Below are 23,654 nucleotides of genomic sequence, written 5' to 3' on the forward strand. Positions count from 1 at the left end.
AGAATTTTTTGAGATCACTCAGGGTTACAAAGTGATCTGAAAGCCAGCCTGAACTTCATGGCAACATGCTGCCTCAAAAAGACAAATAGATCAAATCTAATGAATGTAATAGTACAATAGTGATGGCCTTGCTACATTACCATGATTATCATGTGTATTTTTACCTGTAGTCTACTAGGAAAACCTAACTTAGAGCCCATTTCATTAAAAAAATCACATCATGTACTAAATGGATTACACTGATGCGTATTAATTGTTCATCATTGGTATTTGGTGGCTGACAGAACAGTGCTTGCTGCTGCTCTCCACAGAAAAAGTGACTATTGCTGCAGTAAACAGGAATCTGCATGAATCAATGTAATATATCCTTAACTCTTTGGGGCAGAGACCCATGAAAGGAAGCACTGCACTGAATGGACTTACTACATTTAGTCTTTTGAATACTTTGAACACTGATTTCAGTAGTGGTTGAACTAATTACTTACATTTCCACCAAAAAGGATAAATATTTCCTTTTCTCCTGCAGTCTCAAGAACATTCTTTTGATCTTGTGGTGATTTGTTCTCTCTGCAATGAGATAGTGTCCCTATTTGCATTTCTCTATTGAGCAAAAATGTTCACTATTTCTTCAGGTATTTCTTGGCAATTTGTACCTATTCTGAAAAGTGTGTATTAATTTCACTTTCCCAGTGGTTTTACATGCTAGCTGTCAGGGAGTAACAGGCAAAATTTCTTTCATTCTGTAGGTTATTTCTTCATTCCTTTTTGTTTGACTATTTTTTCAGGCTTCTGTGTTTGTGCAAGAGTATTAAAATCTTATATAATCCTTTTTGCTTGTTTTGTCACTGTATCTTAATTTCTACACAAAACACCAGCAAAGCATTAAGAAAAAGTTTGTTTTAATCCCTCTACATTTAGAACATGGAATGCCTGGCTCATTCATCTCTCACTATGCTTTACTCTAATACAAGCATATTTGAGACTCATGCACAAATTACCATGATAAGTACATTTCCTGAGGAAAAAAATCATGATTTGCACTAATAAATTTTTTATCCTATTCTACACTCATATACTTGACCTCAACTTACTTATTTCTCAAACTTCAAATGCAGGTATAAAAACATCTGCCACACACTCTGCTAAATCATCTAGCAGTTGCCTACCACAGTCAGCTTCAAAGCCATGATCATACCATCTCATCCTCTCCTGATGCTGGGACTAAAGAAATCACATTTAGCCTGATCTTTGTAGGTAACTCCTTACCAATGCAACTATTTACATACAAGATGATCAAAAATTGCATACTTTTTGTTAGTTTTTTTTTTATTAGTACTGGGGATTGAACTCATGACTGCCTGCTTGCAAGGCAGGTGCTTATAGCACTGAGCTAAATCCTGAGCTCCACATTTTGTTAGTTTTTATAAAACAACAAAGAATATAAAAATTACAATTCTACTGTATTCAATACAAGAATGAATGGGTTAAATTGACAACTGTCCCAGTGATGCTCAGGATGGTCACTGCATAAATAAATCTGCTTCCCAAGTGATGCTCGGGGATCACTGCTAGGTGGCCAAGTGATAAAAGACAACTACTGATGTGTAATTGTGAGTATTAAAAATGTTACACCTGGGAGGAAAGGAATACTGAAGCATTAAACTATATCTGGAGAACTTGAAGATATGTTTTGAGACAGGGTCACACTAAGTTGTGTAGGCTGGACTCAACATTCTCTTCCACTAATTTAAGCCCTCTGAGGTGCTAGGATTACAAGCAGGCATCAACAGTACCACCAAGATTTATTTTCATTGTAAAATGAAAAAGTGCATGTACTCAGGATATATGTCTTATAGATTCAGCATTCTATTATTAGCTGGAATAGAAATACAAACTCCAAATTTTCTTGTTGATGATAAGCAGAAATGTGCTGCAGGGAATCTGGCCACATGCTGTAGTGCACAGAGGCGAACAATGTACTTTACAGTGCTTTTTACTTTGTGAAGTATATCAGGTAATTCAGGTACAAAATAGATATAGTTTTAGTGGTGATTACACAACAGGTGAGTAACAGTGTTTTAGGGGAAAGCAGTAATAATTACAAAATATATAATGTGTTCACAGCAACAAGTAATAAAATAAAGGTATTTCCATCATACATTAAGTAACAACCATTTTCCCAAAACAACTCCACAAGAAAAATTCCTTTCAAAGTATGGTTCCTCATAAATCCTACCACATTTTATAATTTCTTCAAATATTAATATATTTTGTGATTTGCTTTTGGAGACAAGTTATGGTTCTGTCAGTCTGGGGCAATCAGAAATTCACAGTGGTATGGTTTACTTTTGATACATGTGGGGAAAACTTAATAGCAAAATAAAGATGTAATATAAACATAACAGGTAAAATTCTGATCCTTAGGAAAACAAAGGCTTACTTAAAAGACAAATATTGGCTCCAGTGAGAAAGAAAATCAGGTAATGTAATGTACATGGTATGATATCTAGTGATGTTAGGAAATCTGCAGGTATGTCATCACAACATGAAAAACATAACATTCATTAATGTACAAGTTATGTGAAAAGAACACAGCTTTGTCAAAAAGACATGCTCTAAGGCTCTAAAATGTATATTATAATGCCAAATATTTCATCAACTTCAGAAACACCATTTATGAAAGAGAAAATGAAGCATGTGCATCAAAAGATTAAAGGAAATGCAGTGTTTAAATTACAACTCACCAAAAAAATAAGAGAATAGACTATTATCACTCTGAACAGTGAATATTGGTATTGCTCGATTTTATATCATAATGCTACAGAATTAGCATTGGGTTTCTTAGTGTCTCTTCTTCAGAGTATCTGTTCATTACATCATGTATTATATAATTTGTTCCATAAATAGTTTAGAACTTTTTCCCATGCATGAATTTTGACATGTATATCTATTTTTTTCTGTATTATGGGCAAAAACAGATCAACACAAGACAACAAAACAAATTCCTAGAAAAACATGATATGAAAAAGACATATAAGATGACAATATAAGGTGATGTACAGTAGTTACTATGTTTTTTCTTATTTTCAAAAGAATTGTCCACATCATCAGGCCTTATATTATTAAGCATAGCATTGCATTGCTATTTTTATAAAAACACAACTTTGAAGACATTGTAGGACTTGAAAGCAGTTAATAATCAAAACTGGAATGGATATCTTTACATTGTTACATCAGAGTAGTTGCCTCTACACTTAAACTTGATATATCAAATGTGAATAAAATCAGTCAAGGCAAAATAGCATTCAGACAAACCAGCTTGAAATAAGATCAGTCATAGTAAGACAATTTAAGTAATACAGGCTTTCAGTTTAAGTTAATAGGAAATTAAGGATAGTTACCATGGTATAACCTGCTATTTTGGGGTTATCTGTCTGTGCTCTCAAATCTAATATGAGTAGACAGACCAAAACAAAATATAATCAAACTAAACAGAGCAGTAAGACTACTGTAGCATTTAAATCTACACTTTTAACAATGTACCCTGCCTTCTTTTTTTAGGCAATTCCTCACCTTTCTCCTTCTCAGGAAACTATTATTCACTGTTCATAGTGATATTAGTGTAGTCTCTTATGTTCAGTTTCAGCATACATAGAGATAAAGACAGCTACTACAAAGTGAATGAAAAACAGTATGGTAGTCATTGTTGATTTCCCCAATATCAGGTCTTGAAGACCGAAAAAGCCTTCATCATCCAGTATTTACTTGATTAGTTCTATAATGTTCAGTATATATTCAAGGTGTGTGATGCTCAGAACAACTATTTGGAAGGATAGACAGTGAACATCTCCAGTGGCCTTGCTTTGAAATCTGTGTTTCCTTAACTTGTTTTATTATGAACTGTTCTGTTCTGTTTTGTCATGTTTAATCTTACCTCTTTAAGATTAAAAAAAACAAATGTGTAGGACAGATAAGCATATTACTAAGTTTTTGTTGGACCATTGAGGTGAAATGTACATAGTGTCACTATTTGAATGTCACTTGGTATGCTTTAATTTTGTAACTTGAACAACTATTTCTAAGATGACAATATGTAACTTATCATCTAGTGACTTCTTACTATTTATTTTTCTGAAATTCTGTATTATTTCTACCCATTTTTCCATTTTTTGCTTTAAATAAAAAACATTACAATTCACCAAAAAAATAAAAATTAAGTTTTAAAGACAAGCATTAAGTACATAGACACTATCCATGCTTGAAAGTGAAAAGCACATTTCAGTTCACCATATTTAATTACAAGATGCCATGTTGAAGCACAAAGACACTACAAAATCTAGAGAGGTACAAGTGATTAACTGAAAACTGTACAACATGTGTACTTGAGAGCTCCACATCATATTTGTCATTTCTAGATAATTTGTGAAGGAATATTGACATCAAAATTCTCTATTGATTATTTCTTCAGGTCTCCTTGGGATTTTTAAAGTAAACATAGATCTAAAGAGTCTGATGAGTGATGCCTTTTCTATGTATTTAAAAACAACTATGGGGGGCTGGGGATTTAGCTCAGCGGCATAAGCACCTGCCTTGCAAAAACAGTCGCGAGTTCGATCCCCAGTACTAATAAAAATGAAAAAGGAAAAAAAAAAAAAAAACACAAACAAAAAACCAACTATGGACTACTGTATTGCTAGCATTGTTAATCCACATAGGATTTCTGCCCAGTGAGCTCTTTTAGATATGTAACAATCATCCAGTGTGCTGACAGTATTCCCATAAAACATTGGATTTATCTGCAGTGTGTTTCTTCATGTATTTCACTTTCACTCAGGCTGCTGAAAGTGTCTCCACTTGCTTACATAGCCAGTGGTTCTTCCCAGTATGAATTCTTTGATGTGTTTTGCGATGACTATATGTGGTAAGAGCTATGCCAGATTATTTACATAACAGGATTTCTCACCAATGTGAAGTCATTGATGTATTCTACAATATCCATGTGTGGTGAAAGCTCTTCCACATTCCTTACATGCATAGAGTTTCTCAACCATGTGAATTTTTTCATGTATTGGACAATGAATGTTTCTGGTGAAACCTTTCCCACGTTCCTTACATATCTAAGTGTTCTGACCCGTTTGAAGTTTTTCATGCATTATGCAATATGTTAGAGTGCTGAAACCATTTTCAGAATGTTTGTATACGCTGGGTTTATCTTCAGTGTGAACTTTCATGTTGCTTACAATGTCCTGTTGGGTAAAAACTTCCCCACATTGCTTACATACAGAGGGTTTCTCTCCATTGTGAATTATTTCATGTTTCTTACACTGCCAATGTGTGGTAAAAGCTTTTGCACTTGCTTACATACCTAAGGTTTCTATCAAGTGTGAATTCTTTCATGTCTCTTACATTGTCCACATGTGGTAAAAGTTGGCCCACATTGTTTATATACATAGTTTCTCTCCAGTGTGAATTCTTTCATGCTGCTTACAATGTTCACGTTGGTAAAAGCTTTCTCACATTGCTTCCATACAAGGGGTTTCTATCCAGTGTGAATACTTTCATGTCTCTGACATTGTGCACATGTGGTAAAAGCTCTCCCACATTGTTTACATACTTAGGGTTTTTTAGTGTGAATTCTTTCATGTTACTTACGATTTCCAGATAGGGTGAAACCTTTTCAACACTGTTGACATACACAGGATCTCTCTCGTATGTGACTTATTTCATGTTGCTTACACTGTCTACATGTGGTAAAAGCTTTCCCATATTCCTTACATATAGGTTTTCTCTTCAGTGTGAATTCTTTCATGTGGCTTACAATTTCCAGGTTGGGTGAAATCTTTTCCAAATTGCTTACATACATAGGGTTTGTCTCCTGTGTGAATTTCTTCATATTATTTACAATGTCCAGATTGGGTGAAGCCTTTTCCACATTGCTAACATACATAGGGTTTCTCTCCTGTGTGACTTATTTCATGTTGCTTACAATATCCATGTGTTGTAAAACCTTTCCCACATTGCTTACATACATAGGGTTTCTCTCCAGTGTGAATTTTTTCACATTCCTTACAATCTCCATGTGTGATAAAAGCTTTCCCACATTGCTTACATACATAGAGTTTCTCTCCAGTGTGAATTCTTTAATGTTGCTTACACTTTCAAGATATGGTAAAAGCTTTCTTGCATTCCTTAAATACATAGAGTTTCTCTCCAGTGTGAATTCTTTCATGTTTCTTACAATTTCCAGGTTCAGTGAAACCTTTTCCACATTGCTTACATACATAGGGTTTCTCTCCAGTGTGAATTCTTTCATGATTCTTACAATCTCCATGTGTTGCAAAAGCTTTCCCACAATGCCTACATACATAGGGTTTCTCTCCAGTGTGAATTCTTTCATGTTTCTTACAACCTCCATGTGTAGTAAAAGGTTTCCCACAATGCCTACATACATAGGGCTTCTCTCCACTGTGAATTCTTTCATGGTTCTTACAACCTCCAGGTGTAGTAAAAGCTTTCCCACATTGCTTACATATATAGGGTTTCTCTCCAGTGTGAATTCTTTCATGTACCTTACATTCTTCATGTCTGGTAAAAACTTTCCCACATTGCTTACATACATAGGGTTTCTCTCCAGTGTGAATTCTTTCATGCTTCTTACAATATCCATGTGTTGTAAAAGCTTTCCCACATTGCTTACATACATAGGGTTTCTCTCCAGTGTGAATTCTTTCATGATCCTTACAAGATTCACATGTGGTAAAAGCTTTCCCACATAGCTTACATACATAGGGTTTCTCTCCAGTGTGAATTCTTTCATGTTTCTTACAACTTCCATGTGTGGTAAAAGCTTTCCCACATTGTTTACATACATAGGGTTTCTCTCCACTGTGAATTCTTTCATGTTTCTTACACTGTCCATGTGTGGTAAAAGCTTTCCCACATTGCTTACATACATAGGGTTTCTCTCCACTGTGAATTCTTTCATGGTTCTTACAGTCTCCATGTGTTGTAAAAGCTTTCCCACATTGCTTACATACATAGGGTTTCTCTCCAGTGTGAATTCTTTCATGTTTCTTACAACTTCCATGTGTGGTAAAACCTTTCCCACATTCCTTACATACATAGGGTTTCCCTCCAGTGTGAATTCTTTCATGTTTCTCACAATTTCCTCGTTGGGTGAAACCTTTTCCACATTGCTTACATACATAGGCTTTCATTCCAGCGTGAATATTTCCATGTATTTGACAATTAATGTTATTGCTGAAAGCATTCCCATGTTTGCTATATATATATGATTTCTGCCCAGTTTGAAGTTTTTCATGAATTACACAATAAGTATGTGTGCTGAAAGCTTTCTCACAGTGCTTACTTTTATTATGTTTTTCTCCAGAGTGAAAATTTTCATGTTCTTGACAATATGTACATGTTGTAAAAGCTTTCCCATGTTGGTTACATATGTAAGGTCTCTCTACTCTGTGAATTCTTTCATGTTTCTTACATATTCCATGTGTGGTAAAACCTTTCCCACACTGCTTACATAAATTGGGTTTCCCACCATTGCAATATTTTTCATGGATCTGAACATTGTGGTGTGTTTCTGTTTCTTTCACACCCACATTACCTTCTGCAATAAAACAGAATTCTTCTTTACAGTGATTCCAAGATGTATGTCCATAAGATTTCCCTAGCTTGTCATTTCTGTAAAGAAAAAAATCACATATATGGTTGATAACCATATTAATAACATTTTGTTGGAGAGTTGAACAAAACTGTTTGCAGTCTTGCTGTTTGAATCCCCACTTCATATGTTTCACTTTTGTAACTTGATTATCTCTTTGTATGAGCTCCATATGTAATCACCATCTTGTGATTTTTTACTGTTTATTTTCACTTTGAAAACAGTATTATTTCTACTTATTTTGTTTTGTTTAGTCTTTCCTTACATAAAATTAAAAAAAGAAAAAAATCACATTGGAATGGGTCTCTGTATAAATGACTGCATTAATGTCAAGTTCTGTTTTTAATGCCTGCTAAGAAATTCTGACAATGAAGCAACGGAATGCCTTGTAAGATATGTTAAAAACAACCATTCCCAAAACCGTGGTATACATTTGGGAATCTTAAAAGTTGGTACCTTTTGAAATGCAGAATATTTAGCTTCACTTTGGGCATGGGTACATGTGTGTAGCACATACTGATCATTCTGATATGTTTCCCCATTCTATTCTCCCTTCTGTCCTTAACCTGTAATTCCCTTCTCCAAATTGTCAGGCTTACCTTTCTCTATCAACTCTCTTTCATTTCATTCCACTATTTATATTTTGGTTTCTCATCTAAAAGAAACACTGTGACCTTTTGGGTTTTATAGCTGAGCTATTTCACTGAATTGACGGGAGAAATACTCACATATTTCTTATGGCAAATGACATTATATTATTTGTTTTTTGATATTATATAACACATTTTTTTCTTTTCCATGCTGGTAATGAACAACAGGTATTAGAATAAAATCTCTAGCTTTTTTATTTATTTTAAGACATTTTCACTGATCATTAAGGTGTTAAGTTGAACTTGAATTTGGCATTCTGAAAAATCTGATTCCTAGGGTGCTGTGTTTACAAGAATGCACAATCACACAGAGTCTATTAAAATTTTCCTTCTCCACAAATCCAGTGATACATAACTAAGTTTCTTCAAGGCCTGATCTGTTATTACTTGATCTGCTTTGTATATGAGTAAGCATGTAACTGTATTTTATGCAGATTTTGCATTTTAAAATTATATCAAGGAGAAGTATGAGGGATCAACTTCTAGAGACAACTGCATACTGATGTTCAGAATGAATGCACTTAACATTCCACCAGCCTACTAAGAATTTTAATCAGAGTGGCTGATTCCCTGCAGCATTGCTTGGAAACATGAGCACTCAGTTTTACTTCAAATTCTACAGCAATCTTAGCAATGTTTAGATAATGAATGTGTTGTATTCACATGTATATATGGGTAGGTAAACTGAAGGCAGGATATCATCATAACTCAAAGTGTATGCCTTTCATTCACATCTATATGCAATATCATATATTTTCATGACTTAGTTGCCTCATTATACATGCCCCAGCTTATACATCTTTTGAGAATATTACTGACATTAAATTGAATGGTGCCTCATTTCTTTGGCAGTCATTTTTCTGCTTACTCACTAATTACTCAGGAACATTCCTTTTCCTTGTGAGTGTGAATTACCTTAAGTATCTCCAGTAAATTTTGCATTCATTTTCAGCTTCCTGGACATCCCCAAGTCCTCCTGAATTGTAGACATAGAAAGACCAGGACTCATTAGAGTAATACATACAAATTAATAGATTTTGATTAGATTTATGATATAATGTGACCAGATATGATCTATTTTTCAAAAATATTTTCACATTCTTTTTAATGAAACAGCACTGATGAGGAACAAACAATATTCTGATAGTATGAGTGACAAAAAGATGTCATCCTTACCTATAGCCGCCATGTTCCTAAACGTTTCACCCATCACATCTCTGTAGAGCTTCTTTTGGGATGGACTCAGCAAAGTCCACTCCTCATTGCTGAAGTTCACAGCCACATCTTCAAAGGTCACCACCTCCTAAAGGTTCATACATGTATTTCTCAAAGGAAGGTTGAGACCCCAGGTCTGGGATATCTTAAATTCCCTCAAAAAACTTAATCAAAGCAAAGTGTGATGGTGCATAGCTATAATCCCAGCACTCAAAAGGCTAAGATAGGATGGGTTCAGTGAAGTCAGGTCAATTCTAGGCTCTATAGGGTGTTCAAATCCAGCTGATATACATACAGAAAGCTTGTCTCAATAAAACAAAACAAAACTAAACAAATAAAACCAAACAAAACAGCTGAATGGAGACTGATTTCTTCAAATCTTAAATCCATATCTTGGTCATTAATTTTGTGTATATACACATTTTTGGAGACAGCAAATTTGATGCTAGATTGCAACTCAATCTTAATTTTAAAAGCCAAATAGGAGCACTGATTCTTGTGCTGAGTCACTGCAAGATTCACTGTGTACTGTCTCTAAAGCAGAGCTCACAGTGAGAAGCCTGCAGGACCAGCATCTACAAAGCACAGCGGCAGATAAATATCTCATCAATAGACTAGGAAGCCAAGGAAGCACATCCCTCCCTGGTAAGCAGTGGCAGTGTGACACATGCAGCCCTTCCAGGGGGAGAACCAGCAGCAGCTCCTGAGATCTGCACCATGTTGGAACTTAGGACATTGTGAAACCAAACAACCGGCCTGCCTCCCTGATAAGCAATAGTGAACCTACTGATGCACGGCCTAGAATCAAACATCCCACTTCCCCTAGCCCTCTTCTCTGATACCCCCATTTGCAAATGGTATCCAGAAATCTGAGTGTCTCCTGGGAAGTTGACCATAGCAAAAGGGGAACTTCCTTCTACTATCTCTGTGAAGGCAAATACTTTTATTACTGTTTTGCTCTATTCTTATTAATGGTACTGCTCTATTCAATATTCTGTTTTGATAAGTTCTATAATGTTCTGTATTTCATCTCACTTTGATATATGTGGTAAAAAGAACCACTATTATAAACATAATAAAATATACTGTGATACCTATTACATTTATCCTAGTAACCTGCTGTGAAGTTCTGTACCAATTTCACTGTACGATCTTAGTTGGCCTTATTCTGTCTTGTTCTGTTGTATTTTACCACTTTCAAAATTAAAAAACAAGAAAAAATATCTCATCAACCCTTTCAATAGACTACAGATGATGTCTCTTGAAATCTGATTTAGGCCACTGAGTTCTTTGTTCTGAATATACTTAAGCAGCACTTTGATATTTGAATTTGGTTTCATAGGACAAAACATAAATAACATCAAATATGGTACATAAATAATAACTCAAATGTTAGTGGAAAACAGCTGTATTTAAAAAAAATGTGTATAAAATGAAACGAGGACCAAGCTGTAAATTATACCTTAGTGTGAAAAAGTGATCAATTTCCATTCAGATATAAGAAATATATCTTGGGAGGCTGGTGAAGGAGTTCTTCCTTAAATTTGGGCTATCCTAAGTTATAGGGCTTTCTAAAATAGAGAAAACCTGACTGATACACCCTACAGAAAAAGTGAAACTTGAAAAGAGATTGCATAATTCAACTTTGGTTTGTTTTAAAAAATTATAGCCATACAATAGAGAAAAATTCCAACAATATTCAACACTTTCTAAGGAACAATGTGGATATTTTCCATACTATACAGAAAACACTTTCAGAGCTGGGTATTTATCTCAGTGGCATGAAAGACTGCCTGGCAAGCCTAGGTCATGAGTTCGATGCATGTTTAAAAAAAATTCAAATTTCACCTTCATGACAATGGGGCATAATTAGAGATAATCAAAATTAGATCTCAAGTATGGAACACAAAATTCATGGGTTCACAGGGATGTGGAATACTGATTTTTGCCAGAGCTGGTGTTATTTACCCCAAGAAAGAAATCATAAGCCAACTTTAACCTCATACCTGCTCTAAGAACTCCCTGACTTTTAGTGAAGACCCTCTTGGTTGTATGGAATGTTGCTGACACCCTGCAGCATACCAATCACTTCCACATCCTTTCTACACTCCTCTTTTCCATCCTAAGCAGAAAACCCTTCATGCCTAACTATTGATATCCCTGCAAATTTTCTATTTAGGTCTTCTCCTTTACACAACTTAGTAAAGTCTGTTGCAGAGCATTTCCATATTTAAGCTGTCTATGATCAAACAAGCTATTAAATCAGCTGTTAATTCAGAGATGACACCCATATTCCTTTCCATTCAGAAGGATATCACGTGTATATGTCCATGCAAATGCCTAAATTTAGGCATTTTTCAATGAAGATTTAACAGGTAGCCATTTCTAGAATTTGTCCTTCGCAAATTTTTACCCTGTGCTTGATAACACATTCGTATTTGCTTCATTTTTCTCAGACTTCAAAACTCTATAGCTGTTCTCACAAACTTGGTCTCTGTGCAGGTGTGCCACGTAAATAATTATGTTCAGAAATTATTTTGCACTGTTCTGTATAATACACAGGATTTCACCAGGTATTTGGGAAGCCTTTCTCCATTGAGGCACATTATTACACATCTCTCAATTCTCAGGACTTTGCCACTACCTGTCATGAGGATGGGAATATGAGGACATACTACAAATTAAGGTGATCACTATAAATACTAAAAAGCCTAAGTTTAAGTTGAGCCATTGGGGCTATGAGGCCCTTCATTATAGACATTAATAAACTTTGGACCTTAGAGATCTGCTGCTCACATGAATGAGAGCAGAGACCTAGCTCATTAGTGCTCTACAAGCTATAAAAAGCATCAGAGTCAGGGTCTTCCCAAGCTCCTTCCAATGCCTAAGATGCTGGAGTTTCCAGGCCAGCAGTGAATTTCAAAGATGATACTTGAGTTTGCTGCTGTCATAGTAAAGCCAGGGTTCTGGGGACAACAAATCACCCTTGCTAACAGCAAGAGGCCAAAGGGACAGTAAATGACCACGAACAATGTTGGAGAATGTCAGGAGCTGAAGCTAACTAAATACCTGAGTCTCCAGACACTGGAACTACTCCTAAACACTTGTAACTGGATTCGCCCAATCCACATTATTTCTGGGCTCCCATCCAAAACCTCACCATTCCATGGCTCCAGGGTCTCTCAGGTTCTTTGCTAATCAGGCCATAGGACTTTGAAAGTACTAAATGACATCCAGCAAGCATTTTGCTACCAGTATTGTACTCAGAACAGGTAAATCATGCTGAAACATCAGAAGAGACAGAAGTCACAGCCAGCAATGGCCCGCCTGATTGGACAGTTCATATAACCTACCCCTTCATCACTGATTAATTACTGCTTTACTGCCCTCCTTCTGACTCAAGAATAAACAGGGAAAGGATCCCCTCCCTGCAAGAGAGGATCCCAAATGATAGACTGCAGTGCAGAGACTTCTAGAGCTGCCATTCTTCTATAGTAGTGAACTCAGCTCAACAGAGGAGTGTTGTACTGAAGATCTTTACCTCATGCTTTTAATTTCCAAATCCATTGTATTTCAAGGAAAAAAGGACAAATCAACTAAAAATAAATTTCAAAACATGTCAATCAGGGGGCAACACTGGTATATACATTGCATATTGTCATCCCCAGATCATTCACCTGGAGAATAAAACATCTGTAATCAATTTTCCAAACAATACTGTTACAGGCAGCCGAGTTATTTAAATATTATTGGCAATGAGACAGGGCTAGGTTCTCCAAGGAGCCCATGCAGGTGGCCAGTTAAATTGCAACTATGGGGAAGTTAGATATATCATGCTATAGTCCTAGGCTCAAGACAAATGATAGGCAAATTCATCCATATTCTAAGGATTGACAGTCTAAATAGTTCCATAGCACTCTGAGGAAGTCAGAAGTCATCATTGAAAGAAATGTATCCTTATCCTAAAGCCTGATATTCTAAATAATTCTATCATCCTGATGAACTCAGGACTCACCCTCCCAAACCCCTAAGGGCACATTCACAGCTGCCTAAGAATACCAGCTTTCTATGTGACTCCCTTGCCCTTTGTTCCCAATTTAATCAACTTTACCTGAACTTATAATCTTATTGGCTACCATAGCTCTGTCCCATCTTATGCCCCTCTGTATTGTGAGTTCCTAGTTTTCCTCACCTTAAACTCATATCACCACATGATTTTAGCCTATTAAGGTCCCTAGAAATGACAGTGTTTGGCAACCTGTTCAGGGCCCCTTCTCTCTCTCTCAGGCTGCTTTCTTTTTCTCAATAAGTATGTTCTTTTCTTAATCTCTGTTGTTCCTAAAATTCATTCTTTGACTTTAGAGAACACAAACTCATATCAGACATGGTAGACTGGAAGATTCATTCCCCTATAGCAATATCAGTATAAAATTTTCTCTTTCTTGAAGTCAGAGAAATCAGTAGTAGTTTGTATTCTATAATATTGATCTCACCTTTCCAGGGATACTTGCATTGAAGGGCTTTATCCCTGCCTTTAAGTGATGCTTCTGTTTTCTGGAAGTGAACTGATCTGTAATTTTGGTTATGGTATCTAAAATGCATTAATGAAATGACAAAATATTTCTTATGATTGGTTTACCACCAGCCATGGAGGAAGACTGATAGCAAAAATTCTTTGTTTTGATTTCTTCATTCAAACCAAATGGTGTACTTGAGTTTTGCCCTAGAAACAATTACAAGACCTCATGGTGGTAGTTCAAGGTGCAAGAAGGTGAAATCAGGGATTCTTACCCATATGCCAATTCCAGGTTTTTCCTTGATTACAACTTCCTCTTTCTTTCCCAGGGCATAAAGAAAATTCCCATCACCCTCTTGCATTACATCAATGTCCCCTCCAAGCACTACAATCCAGTCAAAATTCACATATACCCCATAACCCCACAGTCAGTCAGAAAAAAAAAAAAGCCAAAGCCTTGGTGGCTATGGGCTCCTCTCCACATTCTTTAAATAAAAGGCCACTGTTACATTTCTTATCTTATGCTTCTCTATTGTGCTAATTTACCTCCTCAGTAACTTCAGTAATATAACCCACTTTAAACATATCTCACATGATTTTACTCTATAGAGTCCTTAGAAAATACAGAGTCCTTTGCTACTGGCTCAGAATCCCTCCTGTTTGTTTCAGACAGAACCTTTCTGATAGGATTTTTGATAGAGTAAAGAAGAGAATATAAAATAAAAATTACCATTATTCTAAGACCTTGGAGAGAATCCCATTACCACTGGGAGTCTGGCATTTTCCTCTGGAAATGTGTGGGGGGCATACATATAGTTTTTGAGTTGGGTTGTGCTTAAAGGTGGCATTCCTGATATGCAAGTAGCTGATTGAGACTCTTTTCCGGCCACAGGTAAGTTGCATAGGGGAGGGAAAGAGACCTCAAGATAAAAGGCCCCTGGTTCCACATCCCACTGCCAAAATATCCTATTTAGGGCAAAATACTTTCACTTTCTTTGTCTCAATATCTCAATAAATATATTCTGCTCTTCACTTCTGTTGTTCCTAAAATTTATTCTTCCATTTTAGAGAACACAAACTCATACCAGACATAGAAGTTCAGGAATTTCATTCCACTATATCACAGTATGGCTTCCTGTATTTCAAACTAACTCAGCTGCCTGTAACTTTAAGAATTGTTTATCAATTTCACTTGGAATAATTGCAGCAAATACAATGTTCTTAATGGATATAGAGAAATATATCATTAAATTGAAAAAATGATTATCACAGATTTTCTACTGAGCATCAGTCAACATTTTCAATTTTTTTTTTTTTTACCGGTACCGGGGATCAAATTCATGACCGCCTGCTTGCAAGGCAGGTGCTCATGCCACTGAGCTAAATCCCCAGCCCCTCATCTTTCAAGTATGTGGGAAAACAAAAAATAAACACAACTCTGAAAATAGCAATCCTATAGGGGACAATATATCATTCACTGTAATTGCCATGTTATCTGTAGATATTTTGTAGACCACAAAAGAAACATTGAGTCTAATAATTAACAAGTATCTATTTCAATAAATGTCCTCATAGTACTGCGTCACTGACAACTGTGAATTTTTTTTTTTTTTTGTATAAGGGATTGATCTCATGACCTTGTGTTTTCAGGGAGCTGCTTTTACCACTGAGCTAAATCCCAGCCCCCAAAACTTCAGATACTAAGTATGACTATTAACAATGTTTAATTTGCCAATGACATATTTAGTTATAAATTTTGTAAATCTACACTTTCACAAATGAAATTATTTTCTTTACTTGAAGTTTAAGTTACTTTTTTTTAGGTACCAGGGATCAAAGTTACAACCTAGCACTTTCCAAGCAGGCATTTCTGCCTGATAAGCTAAATCCCTGGCCTCTATTAATGAATATTTTTGATTGTATAAACACCACTTTATCCATTCAAATAGTATTGTGATTTCAGTAAAGGATGTCAACGTAGACAGAAATTGATATACAATCAAGAGGAACTGGAACCTCAAAGAGTCAATGCAAAAAACTAAATACAGCAATCACTTCTACAGGCACAGCTGAAGAAAGCCAGACCTGAAGGTGAAGATGCAGTGACAATGTCTACATGCTCCTGAAGACAAAAGAAACAGCTTGAAATGTACTACAGTTACCACCTCCTCCAGGAAGGCCTGATAGGCATCAATTACCATACTCAATGACCAGAGCAACTAGACTATTGTTCCCACAAAATGCCTTGGCTCTTTCCACATACCTTTTAGGGGTGACTTGTTCCCCTGCTGAATATTATTAGTTAAGCAGTGATAAGCTTATAGGTTGATTGTAGTTTGAGACCCACACTGTACCCACATTGTGACTTTGCTGTATAAATGACCCCTGACAATAGGTCTGTGGCCAAAACACTGAAGACCCCTCATGAAAATTCAGGGCTATTCTCTTTTTCTATGAAAAATTTTGAACTTCTTTTGGTTTGTGACTTCATTCCTCAACGTGAGGCAAGCAAAAACATAAAACAGGGCAGGATTATATTTCTCCTATTTCAATTTGAATATGAAATGTCTGCTAAAGGCCAAGTTTCAAAGCCTGGATTTCAAGCAGCTTGTTTGCCATGAGTTTAACATTTCCATGAGCTTTTAGAAGTCCTCAGTCTAGTGAATTGCAGATGTCTTGGAGGAAGGAGGTCACTGTTGTGCTTTAGCACAAAAGGTGCCATTCCTAAGTCTGTTTTTGTCACTGCCTCCTGGATGCCACTACACGGCCTTCTTTCCTCTGCAGCATCATTCAATAAATCCCATTTCAGATAAGTCAAAACTTTCACTCAGCTCTATTATTGTTTTTGTTTTTTAATAGTCTTTCTCTCTCATTGGTGGTTTATTTATTTATTTTTTTCATTTTATTTTTATGATTCAAAGACTTAGGCTCACTTTGGAGTTCTGGCCAGCCTTGCACTCACTGTGTAGTTTAGGCTGTCCTTGAGTATATGGCCATTCTCCTGTTTCAGCTTCTTCATTGCTGGGGAAAGAGGTGGGCATTATAACACATGGTGTTTTGTCTTTTTTCTCCTCTCCTTTTCACTATTATTCTTTCATTTCAGTGGCACTGGCATTTTATCCTGGTGTTTGCTTGTGTCAGTAAAGGTTTCTACAGCTTGAGTTGAGTTTGTGAACAACAATATAGGAATCCAAGCAACCCTATGGAGAAATGTGGAAATTCATTAGCTGGTCTCAGGACCACTTGTATACAGAACCCCAACCCCCATTTCAGGATCTAAACGAGAGGCTCTGAACTGAAAAGTTACAGATGTTTTATAAGATACAATCACAAAAACATCCTGTTGGAAATCATTTAGTTAGATTCTTATAATTTTTGAATGACAGCTGTATTCTGCTCATTTTGTTGAGCAGGTTAATTTTTTTCTTTGGGTACAGCTCATTTTGCTTTTCTCCTGGGACTTCAACCCAGAGTGATTTTCCATTTTTCTGGGTGAAATACAGGGCACTAGTTAAATGCAAAGCTCAAAATGGCATCTATTATGCCAAGCTACAGTACAGCTAAGTTACAGTGCCAAGCCTCAATATTTTGTAGGCTTAAAAAACACATATCTATAATCCCAGCACTCAAGAGGCTGAGACAGGAGGGATGCTGTGAAGTCAGGGCAATTGTAGGCTCCATAGGGGTTCAAAACCAGCTGATATACATAAAGAAAGGCTGTCTCAATAAAACTAAACTAAATGAATTCAAAACAGATGAATGGAGACTGAATTCTTCAAATTTTAAATCCATGTCTTAGTCATTAATTTTGTGTATATACACATTTTTGGAGACAGCAATTTTGATGCTATATTGCAACTCACTGCTAATGTAACAGACAAACAGGAGCACTGATTCTTGTACTGAGTCACTGCAAGAATCCATGTGCACTGTCTCTAAAGCAGCACTCACAGTGGGAGCCTGCAGGACCAGCATCCACAAAGCACAGAGGCAGACAAATATCTCATCAATCACTCTGATAGACTACAGATAATATCCCTTCAAATCTCATTTAGGCCATTGAGTCCTTTGTTCTTAATATACTTAAGCAGCATTTTGATATTTGAATTTGGTCTCATGGAACAAAACATAAATAACATCAAATATGGTATATAAATAATGACTCAAATGTTAATGAAAAACAATTTTATGTAAAAATGTATAAACAATGAAACCAGGCCCAAGCTGCAAATTATAGCTCAGGGCCACGAAGTGATCATTTTCCATTCAGATATAAGAAATATATCTTGGGAGGCTGATGCAGGCGAACTGCCTCGAGTTTGGGGCTAGCTTAAGTTACAGAGCTGTCTGAAATACTGAAACCCTGACTGAGACACCCCTCAGACAAAGTGAAATTGAAAAGTGACTGCATAAGACACCTTTGGTTTGTTTTAAAAAATTATAGGCATACAATATAGAAAAATTCCAACAATATTCAACACTTTCCAAGGAACAATGTTACTATCTTCCATAGTATACAGAAAACACTTTCAGTGCTGGGTATTTAGCTCAGCGGCATGAATGCCTGCCTGGCAAGCACGAGGTCATGAGTTTGATCCCAGGTACAAATAAAATTCCAATTTCACCTTAATGACACTGGGACATAATTAGAGATAATCAAAATTAGTATAGAACACAGAATTCATGGTTGGACAACGATGAGGAACACAGACTGTTGCCAGAGCTAGCATTCATCTCATGGAACTAATCAGAGTACAACTTTATCTTTATACCTACTCTAAGAACTGCCTGACTTTCAGTGAAGACCCTCTCTGTTCTATGTCCAGCTACTGGCACCCTGCATCACACCAATCACTTCCACATCTTTTCCATGCTCCTCTGATCAATGCTAAGCAGAAAACCCTTCGTGCCTAACTATTGATATCCCTGCACAATTTCTAATTAGTTCTTCTCATTTACACAATTTAGTAAAGTTCACTGCAGAGAATTTCCATATTTAAACAATGTCTATGATCAAACAAGCTATTAAAGCATGTCTATTCAGAGATGACACCCACATTCCTTGCAATTCAGGATGATATCAGATGTATATTTCCATGCAAATGCCTAAGTTTAGACGTTTTTCAATGAGGATGTAACAGTCAGGCATTTCTTGAGTTTGTCCTTAGCAAGCACACTTTACCCTGCCCTTGCTAGCACTTTCACATCTGCTTCATTTTTCTCAGAATTCAAAACTCTCTGGCTGTTCTCATAAACACAGTCTATGAGCAGGAGTGTCTCCTAAATAATTAAGTGTGTTCAGAAAGTTTTTTGAATGGTTTTGTATGATAAAAGGAGTTCACCATGTGTTTGGAAACCTCCCTCCACTGAGGCACATCACTACACATCTTTGAATTTGCCACCACCTGTCATGAGGATGTAAATCCGAGAACATACTATACATTTAGAGATCAGTATAAATACAAAAAAGCACAAGTTTAAGGAGAGCAGATCAGATAGATCAGATACATCTTTGATCTACTCTGATCTTAGTTTAATACACGTTGAAAGATACGGGTCCAGTTTTAATGTTGTGGCTATGAGGTCCTGCATCACAGACATTTATAACCTTCTGCCTTCCAGATCTGTTGCTGAGAGAAATGAGAGCAGAGACCCAGCTTAATAAGCTGTAATACAGCTGCACCCAGCTCGAAACCACAATGGAGTCAGGGTCTCCCCACGCCCCTCCCTGAGCCCAGACTGTTGGAGGGGTAAGGGCAGCAGGCGATTTCAAAAATGGCACTGTGGCCTGGTGGTGTCACAGTGGCGACAGCGTTCTAGGGATCCAGAGCTGTTCTGGCTCCAAGGAGAGGTAAAAGTGACAGAGGATTCACTGTTAGCCTTAGAGGACCTCAGGGTCTGAAGCTAAGCAAGCAGGCTCTAGACAGCACAGCTCCTTCTCACCACTTCTAACTGGTCTCAACCTGCTTCCACCCCATTTCACTGCTGCCATCCCATAACGTCACCATTGCAGAGCTCGGAGGTCTCCCAGGTTCTTTCTAAGCAGTACACAGCAAATTAAAGCCACGAAACGCAGTCTAGCAAGAATCTAGCTCTCCGCGTTTTGCTCAGGACAAGCAACAGATGCCATGACACCGGAAGAGACCGCGTACCTTGGCCTGCCTGATTGGACAGTTCATACAGCCCGCCTCTTCAGCACTGATTGGCTCTTGCTCTCCTGCCCGCCTTCCCCACCAAGAATAATTACAGGAAAAAAAAAAAAAAAAAAACCCAGCCTGTAACTGTGGTTCCCCAATGAAAGATTGTGGAACTTCTGAATCTGGCTATCTTCTGCAGTGTTGATGTCAGCTCCTCCGATGGGTATTTGCACTAAAGGACTTTACCTCAGCCCTTGTTTTTTTCCCCCAAAAAGATTTTATTTCAAAGATAAAAAGTAAAAAATGTGATCCAGGGTTTTAGCTCAGCAGCATAACCCCCTGCCTGGGAAGCTAGAAGTCATGCATTCCATCCAAGATCTGGCTACTGCAAACTGTGCTGCTATAAACATGGGTGCACATATATCACTGTGATATGATGTTTTTAAATCTTTGCGCCGATACCCAGAGGGGAATAGCTGATTTGAGTGGGACCTGTAGACCTAGTTTGTGTGGAATCTCCACAATGATTTCCACAGTGGTTGCATTACCACCAACAAAGGGGAAGGGATCCTTTTCCTTCCACTAACCCTCCAGAATTCGTTATTGATTGATTTCTTGACAGTAGGAATTTTTTTTGGGGGGGAAGGTGAAATCTCAGTGTTGTTTTAATTTGCATGTGTTGAATGACCAGTGAAGTAGAACATTTTATCACATATTTATTTGCTGTTTCTATTTCTTCATCTGAGAACTGTGTATTTCTTCTCAGATGCACATTTTTAGATTGGGTCTTTAAATCTGAGAAGACTGAATTTTTTGAGTTTTCCTATGCTCTCAATAGTAGTCCTTTGTCTGAGGAACAGCTGACAAACATTTTCTCCCCCGTTGTAGATTGTCTCTTCACTCTGCCAGTGGTTTCTCTTGCTGTTAAAAAGCTTTTCAGTAGGGTGAGATCTCAGTTAATTCTGGATGATTGTTCCTGTTTAATCCATGTTTTCTTCATACAGTCTTTACTTACATCAATGTCTTCTAGAGTTTTACTTACTCTATCTTCCAGCAGACTTAATGTTTCTGTTGTACTATAAAATCTTTAACCTATTCTGATATTACTTAATACACGTTGAAAAATATGGGTCCAGTATTAATGTTCAGCATGTGTAAATCCAGTTTTTCCAGCAACATTTATTAAACAGTCTGTCTTTTTTCCAGTGAAAGTGTTTGGTACCTTTGTCAAAGATAAGATGGTTTAGTGTGTCTGGGGTTGTTTCTCCATCTTCTAATCTATTCTTTGATCTTTGTGTCTGGTTTTGTTTTGTTTTGTTTATTGTCAGTACCACAGCTTTTTTAAAAATCACAGTAGCTTTATAGTATAACTCCAAGTCTGGGATTGTGATGAACCCTGTCTTTTCTTTGTTGCCTATGAGCACTTTTGCTATTCTAGGTCTCTTCTGTTTCCAGATGATTTTTAGGATTTATTTTGTGTATTTCTGTGAGATATGCTATTGGGGTTTTGACTGGAATTGCACTGAACCTGTACCATAGTTTTGGAAGTATGGTCATTTTCACTATATTGAATTTTCCTACCCAAGTGTATGAGATATCTCTCCATTTTATAATATCTTCTTCAATCTCCATTTTGAGAGTACTGTAGTTTTCATTGTACAAGATTGATTCCTAAATATTTCATTTTTTTTTGCATGTCATTGTTTAAGGTATTGTTTCCTTGATTTCTCTTTCCGGGAGTTTGCTATTTCTGTACAAGAAGACTATTGATTGTTGAGTGTTGACTTTGTAAAAAGCTATATTATTGAATTTGCTAATTAAACTAGAAGTCTTTGGTTGGAATTTTTAGGTTCTTCTAAGTAGAGTATGGTGTCTTGGGCAAATAATGACAGTTTAATATTTTCCTTTCTTAGCTTTATTTCTTTTATTTCTTTCTCTTGTCTAATTGCTCCAGCTAGTTTCCAGGACTATATTAAATAAGAGTGGAGACAGTGGATATTCTTGTTTTATTCCTGATTTTAGAATGAAAGCTTTCAGTTTTTGTTCATTAGTATGAGGCTGACTGTTGGTTTGTCATAAAAGGCTTTTGTCAGATTGAGATAAATATCATCTCTCCAAATTTTTGTATGGTTTTTATTATGAATAGGTGCTGGACATTGTCAAAACCTTTTTTCTGCATCTATTGAAATGATCAAATGATTTTTGACTTTGGATTTGTCAATACGGTGTATTATATGTATGGATTTATGTATATTGAACCACCCCTGCATTCCAGGGAAGAATTCCACTTAATCATGGAGTTTAATCTTCTTGATATTGTGCAGTCTGTTTGCCAGTATCTTATTGAGCATTTTTGCTTCAATGTTCATTAGGCAGATTGGCTTGAAATTCTCTTTCTTATTTGGATACTTCTCCGGTTTTGGAATAAGGGTAATTCTTGCTTCCCGGAATGAATTTTGAAGTAGCACTTCCCATTCAATTTCATTAAAATTTTGAGAAGTAGTGGTGTTAGGTTTTCTCTAAATGTTATGTTTATTCTTGCCTTTTCATGGCTACATCTGCTTTCATTCAGGACTTAGTGCACTATTTCCATAATGAGCTGCAAATGTTTTCAGGATTCAGGTTCTACCCTTCAGGGATGAATAAATGCCCTGATGTCAGAAAACATTCTGTGCCCAGGCCACAGTGGCACACAACAGAATAGAGAGTGGGAAGGTTGTATGAGATGCAACAGACTACATTTTCAAGATTTTCAATATTATCTGTATTTATTTTCCACCTAGAATCCCAGTATGTGAACACAAAATGAGCAGTTACTGTGTAAAGACATTATATTTAAATGATACTAATAGTTCACAAGAGAGTAAACATGAAAGAAATGCAAACATCAATTCTCCAAGACAAGCTTGCTACTCATTCAGACTCATAAAAATTCTGAATTCTGAAATTGATCATATTGCCAAGCATGGGGGGCACAATTATTGCTGAAATGGAACCAAGTTCCTAATCCAATTAAACATTTCCTTCTGATGGGGCAGGGAAACCTGAGAACGTCAAACACTGAGTTCCCCTTGCCCTATAGTTCTCTTGTCACACATTATCACTCTGCGCTTCAGGATTTTAATATTCCTAGAGGGCATATATTACCTAAAGCCATGTGATCCATTTGTTAACAACTTGTTTGGCATCAGAGATGTGTAGGAGATTTGTATAATCACTCCTATATGTATATATTGCAGCCACGTCATTTGGAACCCATGAATCAAATCTGGTCCCTGGATCCTTCCTCTCTGGCTCCTTCACTCTTCTCTGGCTCCTTGACCTTGTTAAAAAAAGTTACCTTTTTCTTTTCACTCCTATTTTCAAAGATATTTCTGTATTGGAAACAGTCAAAACCAAACTTCCCTCAAAACAATGACATAAACGAATATATTGTTATTAAATTTTGTAGGTCAGAT

The 23,654-nt window shown here is 36.6% G+C and overlaps 1 protein-coding gene across 1 annotated transcript; it reads right to left on the bottom strand.

The window, feature by feature from the left end:
* Window positions 1-882: 882 nt before the first annotated feature.
* LOC134472433 (zinc finger protein 431-like) lies at window positions 883-20,296 on the bottom strand. The gene is made up of 4 exons (XM_063233795.1): window positions 20,065-20,296; window positions 9,505-9,631; window positions 9,244-9,304; window positions 883-7,698 (listed from the first exon to the last, which is right to left on the bottom strand). The coding sequence occupies exons 1-4, from the start codon at window positions 20,065-20,067 to the stop codon at window positions 6,159-6,161; spliced, it is 1,731 nt and encodes a 576-aa protein (XP_063089865.1). The 5' UTR covers window positions 20,068-20,296; the 3' UTR covers window positions 883-6,158.
* Window positions 20,297-23,654: the final 3,358 nt, after the last annotated feature.

This window comes from Cavia porcellus, unplaced genomic scaffold (assembly GCF_034190915.1).
Source record: "Cavia porcellus strain 051 isolate PalLab524CR breed Dunkin Hartley unplaced genomic scaffold, mCavPor4.1 scaffold_23, whole genome shotgun sequence".
NCBI classification, from domain to species: Eukaryota; Metazoa; Chordata; class Mammalia; order Rodentia; family Caviidae; genus Cavia; species Cavia porcellus.

Excerpts from the sequence above, each read along its gene's own strand:
- LOC134472433 (XM_063233795.1), bottom strand. Across the intron at positions 9,305-9,504 it reads TAGGAACATGGCGGCTATAG|GAGGACTTGGGGATGTCCAG; the intron begins GTAAGGATGACA and ends TCTACAATTCAG. Across the intron at positions 7,699-9,243 it reads ATTTACTGGAGATACTTAAG|AAATGACAAGCTAGGGAAAT; the intron begins GTAATTCACACT and ends TTTTCTTTACAG.